This window comes from Charadrius vociferus, unplaced genomic scaffold (assembly GCF_000708025.1).
Source record: "Charadrius vociferus isolate BGI_N301 unplaced genomic scaffold, ASM70802v2 scaffold305, whole genome shotgun sequence".
NCBI classification, from domain to species: domain Eukaryota; kingdom Metazoa; phylum Chordata; class Aves; order Charadriiformes; family Charadriidae; genus Charadrius; species Charadrius vociferus.
In genome coordinates this window covers 359,381-376,915 of record NW_009648473.1, presented here as the reverse complement: position 1 = coordinate 376,915, position 17,535 = coordinate 359,381, and the positions used below count along the sequence as shown (strand labels likewise).

At 39.6% G+C, this 17,535-nt stretch overlaps 1 protein-coding gene across 1 annotated transcript in view; it reads right to left on the bottom strand.

Moving 5' to 3' along the window:
• Positions 1 to 4,337: 4,337 nt before the first annotated feature.
• Positions 4,338 to 17,535, bottom strand: part of SEMA4D (sema domain, immunoglobulin domain (Ig), transmembrane domain (TM) and short cytoplasmic domain, (semaphorin) 4D) — a 20,555-nt gene continuing 7,357 nt past the window's right edge. Inside the window, exons 5-14 of the mRNA XM_009885663.1 lie at positions 16,909 to 17,002; positions 15,844 to 15,957; positions 14,773 to 14,924; positions 12,831 to 13,006; positions 12,563 to 12,719; positions 11,580 to 11,802; positions 11,019 to 11,134; positions 6,664 to 6,836; positions 6,391 to 6,434; positions 4,338 to 5,254 (exon numbers count right to left, since the gene is read on the bottom strand). Of these exons, the coding sequence (XP_009883965.1) occupies positions 4,338 to 5,254; positions 6,391 to 6,434; positions 6,664 to 6,836; positions 11,019 to 11,134; positions 11,580 to 11,802; positions 12,563 to 12,719; positions 12,831 to 13,006; positions 14,773 to 14,924; positions 15,844 to 15,957; positions 16,909 to 17,002 (2,166 nt within the window). The remainder of the gene's footprint in view (positions 5,255 to 6,390; positions 6,435 to 6,663; positions 6,837 to 11,018; positions 11,135 to 11,579; positions 11,803 to 12,562; positions 12,720 to 12,830; positions 13,007 to 14,772; positions 14,925 to 15,843; positions 15,958 to 16,908; positions 17,003 to 17,535) is intronic.

Sequence of the window (17,535 nt, the reverse complement as noted above, 5' to 3'; positions counted from 1 at the left end):
TCTATTAAAGTATATAGGAAACCTGATGTTTGCCCGTGTGTATCTAGGAGGCAGGTCTCTGGAGAAATGTGAAGATATGAAACTCTGAGGGAGTAGAGGAATGGAGGCAGTTTGTGAAGGGAGATGTATTCCTTTTCAGCAGGGCAGGGGTACTCCATTCTTGAAAACCTCATTTTCCAGAAAAAGATAACAATATGTGACAAGTGCTGTTTGTGCTGTGTTCAATTGAACTTAACGTTGTTGAAATGAGCCAGTTACATGATTGTAAAGTATTATCCTTAGGCAAGCTTTCAGGTTAAAACACATGGGCAAGTGAACTCACCGACTCCTGCCGAGTTTCCAGACAGCTTGAAGCAGACATTTACAATTAAAGAAAGGAAGAGATTCAGTAATTCTCATAAAGTTAAAAACTTAATTAAAACTAAGCTTCACATTTTTGACTGGATGGTGAGGCAATCTACATATTTGCATCATACATTTGCTGATACCATACCCTTTATGCGGAAGACCAGGTACGACATTTAAGTCTTTGCCCATCTCATTTTACCCTTCTGCTCCTTGCAGACACATTTACCTTATAGTCATAGCTGAGGGAAATACAGTTTCCTTACTGCTATGTGTATATAAAGAAATACCAACAGGTACTAAAGGAATGTGAGTAAATCCAAGTATATAGTGTCATAGTAAAACCACTGTCTTAGCCACCCCGCACCCAGGAAATTTATACATCCCCACATGCAGGTCCCAGGAAGGGACACAGAAAATCTGCATCAGTTTTGTATGCTGGTTGGCATTTGTTGGGGTTTTTTTGTTGTTTTGTTTGTTTGTTTGTTTGTTTTCAATGGAATAAAGTTGCAATTCTGGTTAAAAGCAGGGTGTGATGTATCAGCCAAATGTCCTGTTTCACAAAGGGAGTAAAACCCCGTCCATAACACAAAGTCCCACCCTTCACTGCTTTCAGAGAGAAGTCGGAAACGCTCCCACAGCTGGCTCATGTCACCCCTGCCTGTGCCATCACTGCATCTCTGGGATGCTCAATTCCTGTTGCAGTTTTGTCCACCATTCATCGCGACCTCCTCAGGACTGAATTCCACAACCTGACTTTAGGACACTGCTCCTTCTTTCTTAAGCTCATTGCCAAGGCAATTGCAACTATGGACCATTTTTAAAAAGCAGCACATGAGTATCACATTAAAACAGACACTCCTGGATGAAAAAAAGTAATTTTAAAATAAGTTCCAGATCTGTAGTACGATTATCAAACTGTTGAAATCCTTTGTGCTATTTATACTATTTGTGCAATTTTTTTCACGGGGGACAACAAAACATTTCTGAATTGTCTACGGCAGCAGTGAATAAATCATTGCTGAAAGAACCCTGATCCTGCTGTTGGTCTTTTCAGACATGGAAATACAAATCATGCTTTTGTTAGGACCTACTCTAGTAAAAGATTTATGCATTTTGATATGATTCCATGCTACACTAACACACACTGACTCACAGACCAATATGAAACAATACTACTTTTTAAAATTAATCTGTATGTATATTCTGTTCTTCTAAGGAGTAAGGTCACATTTTAAGACCTGGTTAGACCCATTAAATCTTACTTAGCTTGAACAGGCAACTACTATCCAAACAAAAGCCGAAAGGTAAATGTTGAATTTCTATAGAAAAAATAGCTTTTTTCATCTCCTGTACACCTCAGATAATCTATTCTTCATAAAACAGAATTTGCCATTACTGTAAGTACTTTACCATTTGAAATAAGTTAAGACTAAAAAGGAGTAACTGACCTGGTCCAGAAGAATATGCTAAATTCAAATCCAACAGAAGTGTATTTTTTAAATGGCAGGCATAATGACAGTGAAAATATTTACCTGCTAAACATCCATATGCAGTCATGATTCAGTGAACTCCTTCAGCATGCAAGTGAGCCCATTAAAGTCGATTCACTATTAATACACTAAAGTAGGCTGCTAAATCAGAGCCTGCATTTTACAGTACAGTATTCACAGTGCCAGAGTCTTGGTAACAGCATGCTGACAACATATCTTGAAATGGTCTTTTTTTTTTTTTTTCTCTTTCTTTCTTTTTTAAACATCAAAAAAAGTAAAACATATACAATACATGGTGACATACCTAAAGCTTTAATGCAGAAAATGCTGGTTTATACAGGGGTCCTCCAACTTACCTGTGGCTTGGCAGAAGAGGCGAAAGGGTCCCCGGACACTAACATGCTGTGCCTGGTCACTTAGGAAAGGTGGCAACAACATGACCTTTACAGGGTCTGTGCTAGACCAAACATCAGGCTGGGTACTGGTGGGTGAAGGAGGTGAATCACTTCCCACACACGACAAAAAGGAGGTACCAGTAGGAAGGAAAGGTAAAGGAGAAGAGGCTGTGTGACAGAAGAGGACAGAAAAGAAAAAAAAAAAGAGGGTTCTAAGGAAAAAAGTTGTAAGAAATACATCACACACTGAAGAAATAATGCAAAAAGACAAATGAATTTTAGAAGGGTAATAAAAGGAAGTACCCCTAGGCCCCTAGAGAAGAGTGCTTTCCTCCTTCATCCACGTTTCTTTCTTCATCCTTCCAATCTGTGTTGTGTCGGGTGTCCTGTCCCCCTCCCGCCACCAACCCCCATCCCCCCCATTCAACTACAGCTGAGCAGAGAATCTGCTTCAAATTAATTACAAGTTTTCACTTTTCCGGCTTAAAGGAAACCACAAAGAACATTAGAGACTTGCAATATGGAAAGCAGTGTCATTGTGTCAAGTTTCATAAAAGTCAAGATATAATACAATTTATTTTAATATTTATTCTGTTATATGTACATAATTAAAAATAGAAAAATAAAACCAAACTGAATCTTATAAAATATAATGTTTACACTAAGATGGTCTAAATTATGTTTGCATGAAAGTTCAACATAGAAAAGCAGCCCAGGCATACGGCTATTGACTGTTAAAACATATTCTACTTCTAGCAATATTTACAGAAAGATGCAGTGAGAGGAACAATTCTTCAGGACTGTACCACACAGAATGCTTTTACAGACAAACAGTGCTGCTGTGAACCAGGCTGAGAACAAATGCACACTTTCACGTTTGCAGGCATGATTCACATAAACAGTTCAAACGACTGATTGTTTGAGCAGCTCCAGTTTCAGTCTCCAGTTGCATAGGAGATTGGAAGGTGTCATCCAGAAAGGGTGACGCTGCAAAGATTTGTCACAAAAAGAAGTTGAGTTATTTTTGAATCTGAAAAAAAGAAAAAAAATCGGCAACATTTTCTTATCAGGCTGTATCCTAACAGTCCATTCCAGCAAGTCACTAGCTGAATTATTGTAGTTAATTCTTCTCAATTCCTGTTTTGCTTCCGTAGTGCAAAAAACCTCTCTCCGTGTCACTCCTAACTGACAGCTGCTTGCCTGTACTGTTTCATTAAAAAAAAAAATATCCAGTTTTGTATAGAAAATAGAATGTGACTATGTCCACCAGCTTGCTGGTTAAGGGAAAAAAAAATTAAAAAGAGAAAAAGAAAGGAAAAGCATTCCTAAAGCTATTCTTTCCGCCCTCCCCCCTAACTTACTCCATGTTTCATACTGGCATTGTTGTACCTAAATTTCTAGAAAGCAGCAAAGAAAAAAGCCTTTAAACAAGATTATCCCTGAGAGTCATACACAAATCAAGCCAATGCTATCCCCATTATATCTTAAGATCTAAGATACTTAAAAAGCAGTTAAAAAAATTAACTTTAACCAACTAAAGAGACATAGTGTGCCAAAACACAAAGCATAAAACTAAAAATAATCACTAGAAGGAAAGAAAAAAAAATGTCCCAATCTGGACAAAAGTCTATAATTTACCAATCTGATAAACTAAACTTAATTTCCAATTTGGAATTAAAATGAAACTAGGTCTTTTTTTAATGGCAGCTAAAAATATGTGTAGACTGAAGTACTTTTTAAAGCCAACTGAATTAGAAAGTTACTTTTATCCTATGGAAGAACAGGGCTGAAGAACAAGCAAGTAACTGCTCACGAGAGCGAAGTGCTTGGTGGGGGAAAAATTGGAAACAAACAAATTGTGATCTGAAACTGGCCATTTGAAAAAAAAATAAAATAAAGACAGTACAACACAAGATGCTATGGTCTGCAGACAAGAACACCGCTTCTCTAATCTGGCAAGATCTGAATGCAAATTGGCTTGCTGTACAGCTTAAGCACGTAAACCCCGCTATGGCTCAGCTGTCACACCCACGCTCTCTGTGCTCAAATAGCCAGCCGCAGGACCACAGCTGATCTCCGCCACTGAAATGGACAATTGGGTCCTTCAGTCCCCCTCCACATCCGAGTCGGCGTACTTGAGCTCACACTTGACATCGAAAGGCTTGTCCTTGGCCTCTCGGGATGCCTGCAAATCCCCAGGCTGCAGCTGGCCATTCCCGCAGTCAGGCTCAGTCTCGTAGCCGGTGTCATGCGCCGGCTTCGGCTGGTCCCCAGGCTGGTGGCTGACACTGCCTTGCTCCACCAGCGTCTCCTTCACACTTTGCTCACAATCGGAAAAATCTGACTTCGTTTTCTTCTTACCAAGCAGCATGACAGAGCGAAATTTCAAGCACTGCCCTGGCAAGTACCCTTTGTAACAGTTGTAGGAGAGCAGGCACAAGAAGAGAATAAAAAAGAAGAGGAAAAGGAACATCAACAGGAAGTTATCATTTGACTTGAGGAACATTGTCTTTTCTGGGACCACATCAGGAATTGAATTGAAGAGCTCTGTGTTGGAGGCTGCGCTTGTTAGGACAGGGCCAATGGGCTTTGTTACTATCCTCGCTGTTGTTACGGGTAGCATGTGAGTGGTCGAGGTGTGAGCAGTAGACCCCTCGGTTGATACAGCTGACACTTTTGGCACATCGCTATTACCTTCTGTTGGTGCAGCTGCTGCGGTGGGACCCACCGTGGTATGCTGGATCTTTTTCAGTTCCAAAACATGCTTAGCCAGCACTTGAGAAAATTTCTTATTCTTCACTTTTTCTTCTGACAAACACTGGTAAACACCACTGTCTCCTTCTGATAAATTGAAGATAAGCAGCGCCTTTTCCAGCAGACGGTACTTGGGACTCTCCACTCTCAGTACATCGTCTTTGAACTTCCAAACTACCTGTGCCAGATTGGATTTTTGAGAACACTTGAGTTCTGCTGTGCTCCCATGCTTGAATGTATGCTGTAGGGAATTCTCTCTTACTTTATCTGGAACATCAAAATAAATGTGCAGAGTATCAGCAATGATTCCCGTTTGCTCTAATCCATATGGTTTCACGAGACTGTACTACTATGGTCTTAACAGAAATGTAAAGATTACGACATTCAGATTACCTCACAAGACCAAGATGACAGCATGCAAGAATCTCAGTGAAATACCAAGCTACAGCTGCGTGCGAGACATCAAGACAGACTACGAGATAGGACACCTCAAACTCTAAGACGGCCTCCACTTCTAAAGTTGCGACCTTGTTGATCCACAACTGACCATGCATCTGCGACGAGTCATTGTTTGAGACAAGATGCTGAACTTAGTATTATTTTATATGCAATTAGTGCATTTTAAGTAAGTCAGCAACTACAAAATATCCAAGAAATTGAAGAAAGTGCTGTTACTCAACTTAAACTCTTCTAAAAAAATAACAGCACTTATGGCATACTCACAGTGCAACACTATAAATTAACAAAAAAAAAAAATGAGCTAAACTCTCATGGTGGTCCATGCTTTGCTTGGATTAGAAATAAAAACAGAGTATATCAAACTCTTAAAAGGATTGTTTACTGCAGCACAAATCTCCTGTAACACTACTCTTCTTTAAGATCTCCTTGATCTGGTGGCAGCAGCACACGCTATAAAGAAAGGACCTGTGGTTACTTGCCTTAAAGCACTATGGAGGGTACTTCAGCTGCTCTGTATCATGTTCTGTGTCCCCCTCCCCTCTCACCATAAAACCACCTTTTTTCAGGATCATTTCATCTGATCCATCAGCAACAACCAAGCACTTATCAAGGCTCACAGTAGAATGTCAAATGCTGTATCACAGAGACGGTGGCCTCTGCACTAGAAGTACTTATGGTAAATACTGCTTTCATTCACAGGTCGCTGTTGAGGTATCCCCTTTCATTTCAGGGGTTTGTGTACTGCACACTGAAATGTATACAAACATAGACATTTTAAGACAACATGCAGGCTGTACAGATGCTTGAATATTAAAAAGCAGAATCTCATACCTATTAAAATATAAATGAACGTCCACGTAATCACAAAAACCAAGTCAAACTAAACACAACTCTTTCACTACTCCATCTAGACATGTGGAAGAGCTCCTCAAAGACTAACTTACCAGAACAAGAAGATGCATCTCCACCTATGTTCTGAATCCAGTTCCTGTAAAAGGAAGTCCAAGTATTACAACTTCAAATCTTGTTTCCTATAGCCTGCCCATACTCTCATACTAAGCAAGACTCATCTTATCTAAGTAGCACAAGCAGACATAGATGGATAGGAAAAAGTCTGTATTTGAAAACATGCAGTTAAAAAAATGCCAGTAATCAGTAAGGGGCAAGACTGATGCAATACTGATTGTAACTGTATGGTAATCAAAGGCTACCATTACCTTTCAATTTCACTTTCTTTGAAAACATCAATGCAGGAAGCTTCGAGGGGTTTCCAAGCACAATAAGGATCCCTTGCTAAAACACAGTCAACACAAGTAGTGTACTTGTCACAGAATGCCACCGGAGACTGAACCACGCCAGAATTTGAACCAGCATAGAGGTATCTTCTGCCCTAAAAAAACCAAACAAAGCGCAACAAAAAAAACCAGAGCCAATCACTTTCTCAAAGCCAAATAATCCAATTCATGAAACAATTTAAAAATAGTTAAAAGTGAAGAGTTGCATACATAGAGTCATGTTTGTAAAAACTGGAGCATGAAGGGAATAAGTATTTTGATTAGCTTTTATTCCTAGAAATGAAAGCAGACCTATCTTGAAAATATGCAGCAATGCTGCAAGTGCAAAAAGACAAAAGAACAAAATCCTGAAACAGATACAGTTTATCAGAATGGAAAGTAACTATGTCTAACCATGGCTTCATCACACAGTTTTTTCACAAATAATGAATGCTCCAACAATCCTCATACAAGGGAAGGCAAGCCTGTGCTGATGACATGGCTGCAGCAGGCACACGCAAGCCTGAACAGGAAGGCTTGCTGTATGTAGGACCTGCTCCTGCTCCTGTTAACCCAATGCAGTCCTACTGCCTTCAGCTCTTCTACCAGCCAAGTCTCTGCAGCCACATCAGCCATTAGCCTGGCAAGAGTCAAATGCAGCTACCTATTTGCTACTCAAGGAGGAACACTGGATAGTATTCAAAGGAAAGAGCACTGGCCTGACGCCTAGGAAAAGGGGGATACAAACAGGACAGCTGTTTGACCCACTGTTGCTGGGGATCCCAAACTAGTCTCATGCTAAGCGTGGCAGAAAAAGATCACACTCATCCCAAACACCCTTCTCATAAAATGTGGGCAGCTGTCTTATTTCACTTACCTGTTTCAAAGCTCAGGGAAACTGATAGCTACACTGTGAATTTACATATTACTATGCAAAGCCTCAAGAAAAGGACCTGTGCTGCAACCCAAAACCACCAGTGACTGACCTTCTAGTCCTTTTGGGAGGTTGTACATACAAAGCCCAACAGCACACCCCACCTTGGCAGTGAATTGGCTTCATCCTGAGCAGAATACTGAGTGGATTTATCAGCACCCTACCGCAGTTGTCATGGCAAATGAGCTGGATCCAAGCACAGAGTGGCTTTTCCTGTACTGCAGCCGTACGGATCTCAGTACGTAAAAATGCACTGAGGGGGACATGTCTGCAGTGAGACTGCTTGACTCCAGCAGGATGAATATGGTCACAAAATGATGGGCAGACATCCAGGAAAGATTTCTGGTAGAGAAACATCCTTCAAAAAAGTCATGTTCGTGGTGCAGCCTTTTAATCAACATCAGAAACAGCCTCAGTAAAAAAACTAACAGGGCATCTTAGGGCTGAATTAGGTTTTGGGGCTCACTGTTACTCTTTCACAAGGATGCAAGGAGGTTTTGCCATGAGAACTTGGAACAGATTAGTCTCTCTAATGCAATGATCATGAGGAAATCTGTTTTAAAATTAAGCTAATAAACAATGCACTCTGACTAACAGCAGTCTCTAGATGAAGCTACAAGACCAAGCACAAATCAATTTGGATCCATCTCATATATGAAGAGTGCAGACAGCTTTCAAGGAAACTCTTGACACTGGAAGATGAAAGGCAAAACTGGATCAAAAAAGAACCTGCTGGCCCTGTTGGAAGATGGACCTTGAAAGAGAATCAAACTTCAGAGACATACATTCAAATGCAGTCTTTCATCCTGAAATTTAACTTAGGTTAGTGTTGGAATATCCTGTGGTGCCCACAGAAGGAAGTCCGCAGTGCTGGAGATGTATGACATTCCAGGAAAAGTTTCCCACTCTGCTGGAAAGCTCCCCCAATGCACTGAAGGAAGCTCATCTCTCTAGCACCCTGCTAGCTAACGTCCAAACCAGCAGTGCAACACTGCGCATGGGTTGTAGTGTCTTGGCATGGTTCCCAGCTGGTACATCCCTGAGTTCAGAGAACATGCAGTGAGCTGAGCACACCATTTTAAAAAATCCAGACACATCTTTCAGTCAAGTGGGAGTTGTGAGGATCTACTGTAGGCTCATCTGACTCTGCCTACCACCCTCCAAGCACGGTGAAGGTATATGGGAAGGGCCTGGAGACTACTGCAATAACGTGTTCAGAAAGGACTCTGACTCCAGAGAGGTCTGAAGCCCACCACCAGGGTAACAAATATTATCCTCTTGTGATTAACCCATTTCTATGGGATGCCACTACACACATCACAATACCAGCTCTATGAAAGACTTCAGAAGCAACTAACTGTTACTGCTACTGTGATGTCCAAGAAGGTAGAAACTGGTGTTTTCATGCTGGGGAGCCGAAATAATCCCTGCTTGGGTGGTACTGCAACTATACAGTTTTCTTGACTCCAGCACCTGACCCAGCCTCCTGCTCCTCATTGCTGAAAAGGACTACTGCTTTTATGGGAATGTACTGGCAACACTGCTTGAGTTTTGGGTGTTAGTTTTATGTGTCAAAATTTATTCTAGCAACATGAAAATTTTCCCTTGCAGAAGATACATGCTGTTACTCTCCACAGTGCCAGGCAGGAACCAGCCATTTGTTTCAAACCTAAGCTTTGAGAGAAGTTTCTCTGCAAAAAGACAGTGTGTTCCTTATGCAGCCCCTATACCATGTCTCACACTGCCCCCTTTCACGATATTCTTGAGGAACTGAGAACATGGCACCCGTATTCAGAGCAAACAAATTCAGTGCCATCATTAGCCTTGGCTCACAAGTGCATGCTGAAACTGCTAGATCACATCTCTGGTATCAGGCAGTAATGCCTGCCCCTTGCCTTCCACTCCCCAAAAATGGGGGAATCGTAATTAAGCCAATGTATGAATGATCCCACAATTCACCCACAATTAGAAGGATGTGTATTACCATATTTATTAGAAGAGTTATTTATCATTATCTTCTATCACAGGGCAAACGCTGAAACCTCCTGTCAAAGCAAGGAATTCGAAGCTTTCTTTGCAGATAAAGCAGAACCAGCAAACATATATATATGTGTTTGTGTATGTGTGCATACATACAGTAAGTTGTCAGTGTGATGCATCGTACAAAAATTACACGAACATCTTTAATGAAATCTGTGAGCACTGATTTTCACTTGTCTGTCAAAAGTATACTCTGTCCTCAAGACTTCTATTATAAGCATGAAAAGACAAATGAGCATGCAAGATGAGCTTGAAAGAATTACCGCATAAAGCTCTTTTCCACTGAGTTGATCATGTTGGCATGCAAAGTTTTATTAAATAACACACAAAAATAAAAGCTGTTTCTAAGGTATCTTGGAAGTATTCCTAAATCCCTAGCTGCAGAGCATTTATCGATCACTATGTAGCTACTAAATGCCAGTATTACTACCAGACACTTCAAAAGAGTCATTCTTTCCTTAATAACACCCAAAGTTTTGCCAGGTGAGGGGTCTGATGCTTCAAGCCACTGCTTAGGGTAATAATTTCATAGACATTCATGGATCTGCAGGTCTGAGTAACTAGGGCCAGAAGCCTAACCAGTGTACAAAAGTACACACACTGATTATCCTCCCAGTGTCACAAAACCACTCCAGGATTAAACTGAGTGACTGACTAAAAGTGCAGAACGACAGCTGGGAGCCTGTGGCAAGGCTTGTGTCCCCCAACCACAGCTGCACCTGGTGCCCCACCAGGCAGACAGGACCTCACCAGAGGTCCTCACCTCACCCCCTGCTGCACCAATGTGACTGTTCGCATGATACATCCAGCACGCAGGAGCCTGCGACATTTGGGACAGCAGAAACCAATGAGTTACACAATTATGAGTCTCTCTGCTAGGCAAGACTGTTCTCTCTTAGGCCAATTTCCTCAGAAAGATATACCGCTCCTCTGCTAAACCCCCGAGGATTTTTCCTCACAGATTTACCATGGCCACAAGGGGTCAGGATTTTTACTTGACTCCTAACCTGAAAACTAGTACCTTTAAACGTTACAGCTTTCAGCTTCTACACGTGGAATCCAAGTGAATAGCTGCACACCTGTGACACCACCACCACCTTCCCCATATCTACATACCTTCAGAAGCTTGCCACCGACCACACACACTGAGATGCAGCAGGCAATATGTGATATTGCTGCAGCATGAGAAGTTACAGGTGCAGCATTTGGCTCTGTGCCCAGTGACTAACAGTCGTCTTTCATCACGACAAGGTTACAAGTTGGTACTAAAAATTTTTGTGGAAAAGCAAAATGAGAGGAATGCTGTGATGCTTATAGCACTTACTTTTTTGGAGGAAAGCAAGAGAGTTTGGACTGGCTCAAAGTTTGGAAAAAGTTGTGTCTCTTCAATAATATGCATTCCATTTTCATAGCTGATAGCTTTGTGCAGGGCTCCTCGATCTGAAACAACAAAGCAACATATTTAAGAGCCTTAAAACAAAAAAGCAGGGGAAAAATTGCACAATTGCTGTAAGTTGTCTCAATAATCTGCTTGCTATTCAGCTGAAGACTTCACACAACTCTGTGCCAATGGCAATCATTAACCCTGCCACCATAAGGACCTCCAAGCAAGAAATGACATTGTGGGACAAATAATGACTAATTAAGGACTATCTTCTATGTGGCTTTGTTGCACTTATTGCAGTTTTGCAGTTATTTTCCTGCAATACATTTTCAAAGCACACAAGACTCTCCACTTACTCACTGTAACCCCTTAAACTTAATGAAAACACCAGCTGGTGGTGTACAAGCACTGTAAATGTGAAAATCTCAAGAGTTTCTCTTAGAACGTACTTCAGCCTAAAGAATCAGTACATCATTAATAAAAGTGTTTTTCAGGACTCACCTGTGCTGATGAACATAACATCATATATGGTGCCATTGAGTGCTCTGACTCTATCTACCACAATCTGGGTATACTTCACATCTCGTTTTACTAGTCGAGGTCTGTCTCCCATTGGAGTCACTGAGTCATCCATTAGAGGATGATCTTTAACAAACTGCAATGTTTTGTCTGGTAAATTCAGAGAACTCATGTAGTTTGATGCTCTGGCTTCCTTGTTTATACACTAGCAGGGGTGGGGGGAACAAAACAAAAAAAAAAAAGAGAGAGAGAGACAACCAAATGATATCATTTACTTGTACAAAATAGAGACAATTAACAGCAGCTACATGTGTTTTCTTCTCTGCATTATTTGGGCCAGTAAGCACACCTTTACATTATACTCATTCTACCAAGGAAGGTCCTCAGGTCGTGTAGCACTTTGGCTTCTGTGATGTACTAATCCCTGAGCTTCGGACTACTTGGGCCCAAAACACATTTCAGAAAAATATTCTTTTTGGACTCTCATGCTTCTTAACTACTTTTAACTGACAGCTAATTCAGCAGTAGCAACAAGATGACTGCAGGGAACATGAGAAAGTAAGAAAAGCGTGAGAGACCCACTATGAACATTTTAGTTTCCAGAGCAATGTACTGCATTGGATAAACCGGCTGAATCTACAGAGACAATGCAATCATTGCTATACTTCTGTTCATCTGAACTAAAAAGTATTTGATGCTGCCTGGTGTATACTGTCATCTATTTCACCACTAGAGGATTAGTAACAAAATAATGAAAATACAAAACCAGCAAATAACTTAATTATAGATTAAAAAAACCCACTCTGATTCCCAGATATAAAGTTCAGAATAAATCACTTGAGTGTTCTTCTACAAAGTCTTTACAACAAAAAGTACTGAGGCTGGGACAAACTAAAATTCTAGTTTCTTTACCCTTGAGCATTAAAAAAAGACTAGTCATCAGATCCAAGATTACAGAAACTTACTGCACCAGGTCGAGGACTAGGAATTTCCCCATTGTATCGTACCCACTTTGTATGAGACTGTTCTACTGTAGCACTCTGCATATATTTTCCTTTTGAGAAAACCTCTTCTACAGTAGACAAATTGTATGCACACACTGCTGACAGCCCCACGTTATTCCTGAAAGTCCAGGAAGAAAGAAAAAAAAAAAATATTATAGGAGTAATTATTTAATCTCTGTTACTACAAGAAGTAAAGTACTCATCTAGGAAAAGGATAGTCCACACTTACAGTTGTGGGGTGAAGACTCCATATATCACTGGCTCCTTCAAAGTCGGAGACTTGAGAATAAAAACATCATTGATAATATTGAAAATTAAATTCTTATCAGGGATGGTACAAATCAATCTGGCCTTGAGAAAGGAAGTCCATTTTTTCTGCAAGGTCCTTAATCCTCCTTGGTCCCTCTTTTGATATTGAAAAAATAAAAAGGTGTTTGTGAGGAGAATTTACAACATTTTTGCATTTAAGAACCACTGCTATACATACAGCATAAAATTACTGAGCCCTGCTATTTTCTAACAGTTAGAACCTAACAGCACCATCAATAAATGTTAACACATTCACAAACAGAAAAGCAAGGAAGCCACAGAAAAATTAGTTGATTCAACAAAACTAATGCAGAATGGTTTTTGTCAACTTATAGAGGTAAGACAAGATAAGAGAGTTATGCAAGAACCGTATTTCAGCAACATTTGAAAAACTGAGATGAGCAATGTACCCTTAGAAAAAAACTGCTTACTAGAACAAATAAAATAAACATGGAAGTATTATACTGTTCCTTAAAAGAGAAGTTAAGTAACATTGCATTTGGTTTGTGACATCTAAACTGTGATTTAAATTCTAATGTTGCAATATGCACTTAAAATTGCCTGACGTTAATAATTTCATTAGAAGAAATGCAGCAATGGCTTAATCCTGCAAGGAGTTACCACCTTTACTAAGGATTTCCAGTAGCAGGGCTTAAAGAAGCCAAGATATATTGACTAGAAATGTTTCAAAATATTTGATACTCGAGCTGTAGCTCTGTTACTTCTCTTCCAAAAGCAGGGCATATTTGAACATCATTAGTATTTGCCATTCATTATCCAATGCAGTACTAAAGGAAATCTGCAAAATTTATGAAAACAGTTAAGTATAAATGCTTACAGATTTGTAACCTGCCATTGATTCCCATTTCAAACAAACAGCAGTAATAAAGCTCTCATATTCCACGATACTCCCCTTTTAAAGTGCGCACAAGCTGTCAGTGGGAAGAGGGCCATAACAATAAGCCCAATGTAAACCTGCTTCCAGCTGCTTGTTTAATGGAAATCTCAAGGGCATTAACTTGTTATTGATGTTTTGACTTCCATGTTTAAATACAAAGCAGTAAAGTCAAAATAAAACATTTCAACCTCATCAAAATGAAAAAGCTAGATAAATTTCCTGTTGGAAAAAAAAAAATCCTGAGGAAATTGATACATTCCACTGAGAAAGTTTTTGTTAAATCAACATTTTCTACTGGAAAATACTTCTTTCATCAGCAAGATTTTTAACAAACACTCCTGAGTACATACTTGAATCAGCCTAACAAACTGAGGTTTAAACACAGCAAGTGTGACAGAATCAGGCTGCTGGTGACCGTTTTCCTTGAGGCTCTGGCAGCTCTAACAGCTTCATAGAAGTCCCATCTGCTACACCACAGTCAAGAGCTATTCTGCTGTGGACACAGCTACAGTTTTGTTTGTATACAGCTGTTTGAAAGTAACTTGACAAACATCCTAAACACTCAGCTCCAACCAAAGTCAGTTCTTCCCAGGGAGCTGTACTTCTATATTTGTTTAAATAAAAAAAAAAAAAAAATAAAAAAAAAAAAAAAGGAGCAGCCAAGGGAGGCACTTTTTCTTTTGCTGGGTTTTATGGTGGTTGGTTTTTTTTTCTCCCCAGGGCAGAACCCTCAGATGTACTGAAATTTCACCACTGTGCAAAATTAAATCAAGTATTTGTTCTCAAAGCAACATTTAGGCTTCTGCAGTTCTGAAGAACTGACTGAACTGATTGAAATTGCTGATTCATTAAGATTCATTAAGTTTGACTACTTCCATTTAATTTGCAGTAAGTCCACAATAATGCTTTTTAACACACACAAAATTCTAGCTGAATTAGTAAGAGTAAATTAACTATGTCCCACCTTGCACACTCTAGCTATTCTTGGAATCATCAGTTTTCCAACAAATTCATACTCCACAGACACCTCAGTGAAAAAGAAGTATATCTTGTCATCGTCTCCATCTGTGCTGTTTTGATCCGCTCTTATCACATCAGCAAAAACAAAATTGGGCTCTACAGATAGAAAGAGAAGAATTTTATATTATATATGAGACTACTAACTTGATTCCCTCTGGAAGTCCTTTTCTGCCGAAATCTCACACTGCGCTTACCTGCTTTCCAGTCACTGACCTGCCTACACAGTTTGCTGTTCATAGTAAGAATAGAATTTCTAAAAAATAGAGATAGAGACCAAAAAACCACAACAACACAAACCCTATGTCAAGGCCCTAAGGAACCTGAGAGATCTCTGCGGTCTGATACCTCGGTACTTCAACGTTGTTCAGTCCATACTCAAGCGTGGTTTTCTAATGGGCCTGGAGAGTACCGTCCCTTGCCTTTCCTCTCTATTTCAGCTGTTAGCTTAAGTACTAAAAATGACATTACAACATGTACTACAAAACTCATTATCCTGTACTTTTTGGACATAATGCATCTTTTGGAATATGCTAATTTTGGTCCTTTTTGGCAGAAAGCCACCAATCTCTAAGCATTCACAAAATTTGGTGAGCTTTGAAATTCAGGAACTGAAATCATCAGTAACCACGATCTGCTCAATTTGAAAACTCATTAGAGACCAAAACCATTCTCTTCCTTACTATATCATAACTATGCCACATTATTGCAAGAAAGAACAAGTATATATAAAATAAACTGTCACCCTTTAACATCAAGTTGAAGCCTGTATGTCTCGAAGCTGTTTTCACTCTCAATGCTGATTAAAAAATCCTTAAATTTAAAAATAAAGTCTCTTGATGGCACACGAGAGCACACACTCACATGTCAGTGTATGCCAGTACAACAAAATCTATTCTCTGTGACATATTAGACAATTGCCCCTTACCCCAGGTAAGACACTTAAACTCCTTGTCTGTAAGCATGACACTGAAGAAGGAAAAACAACCTGGTTGGGCCAGTTCTCATGCCCACTTACCATTAAGCCAAGGTATTGCATACTCTGTTCTCAGAGGGCTCTGATGAGAGTGCCGTGAAATGATAGGTTCGCTTCCCAAGAAATTGTAAGAAGTCCCAGAATAAAGCTCCTCATCTTTTAACACAAAAACAAGTATTTTAGACTTTCTTATGCACTGGATACCAAAAAGAGTACATAAATATTTCAGAAGACTGTGTAAGCTTAAAATTCCCACAAGAAAAGATAAACAGGGATTTCCTCTAAATTGCCCCAGACATGTCTTCTGTGTTTACATTTCTGCTGACCATTCTCAAGGCTAACACATCCACACTTGGGTTTATTATTGCTCTAACACAAGCAACTGGCAAAAGTCAGCATTGTTTTTGTGCTACTTCAACACTTAACATGTAAACCTACAGTTTATGTACAAAAATGCAAATTTACTTAAGAAATGCCACAGAAGTTTTGGAAGTAATAATTTTACTCTCTTTCTATGCCACCATTATTCAAATTCAACTTTTAAGAATTTGAGCAACAATGCAAGAAGCGTGTTCTTTTCTTTCTCGTTTTCTGTTTCATGTTACTTTGAGGTTCTCATTTATGATCTTGTGACATCAGGGTACTGCCATGAACTCTGGTTTCAGCAAATCAAGATTCAGTGGTGTATAATCATGCAGTAATATACTTGTAATAAATATCTCGCTTCCCTATTCTGTCTCATGGATATGTCTTCAGAACAGCCAAATAACTGTACTTTTTAAACGTACTGAAATGACAGTAATTGATACTACAAAGGCAAAGTACATTTAGACTACTTGGACTAAATATGTTAAACATCTGAAAACACAGATTAAGAATCAGTATTTTAAAAGTGGTTTCCAAAGCAACCTAGAGTTTTAAGTTCTCCTTTTAAGAAACATGCTAAGGTTGACTACTTAAGTATTTTAATATTTATCTAGATACACAGTAGAGATATAAAAATACAGACGCAATCTACCATTTTGATATTGACAGACTGGAGAATGACAGCATAAAAGATCGAACATTTTTATATGTAATACTGATGTATGCGAAGTCTGAACTTACCAACCATAACAGATGTGTAGCTTTGAGCAGGATCAAATGGACATCTGCCCTTACCATCTTCATTTTTACCTCCAAGTTCAAATGAAATTAAATTCTGCAAAAAAATAAGTTGAAAATGACATAACTGTTTGCACCTTTTCCCTTCAGCCACTTGACTCGTGCAAAGGCTAACTGAAAAATTAACATTAAATAATCAAAGAATCACAGAATGGTAGGGGTTGGAAGGGACCTTCGGAGATCAGCTAGTCCAACTCCCCTGCCAAAGCAGGTTCACCTACAGCAGGCTGTACAGGAATGCATTCAAGTGGGTTTTGAGTATCTCCAGAGAAGGAGACTCCACAGCCTCTCTGGGCAGCCTGTTTTAGTGCTCTGCCACCCTCAAAGTAAGGAAGTTTTTCCTCACGTTGAGATGGAATTTCCTGTGCTCCACTGTATCATCAACTTCCAGCATCAAAGCCATTTTTTGTAAGATTCTAAAAGGCATATGTGTTTTCAGAAAATCTCATCGAGTCCAGCATACAGAAAGGAAATGTGATCCTATGATTTGTGAGGGCGGGAGCAGAAAAGAACAGAAGACAAAAGTTAAATCCAGACAGACCTCAACAAAGAGCAGCCAAAAAAGCCAGA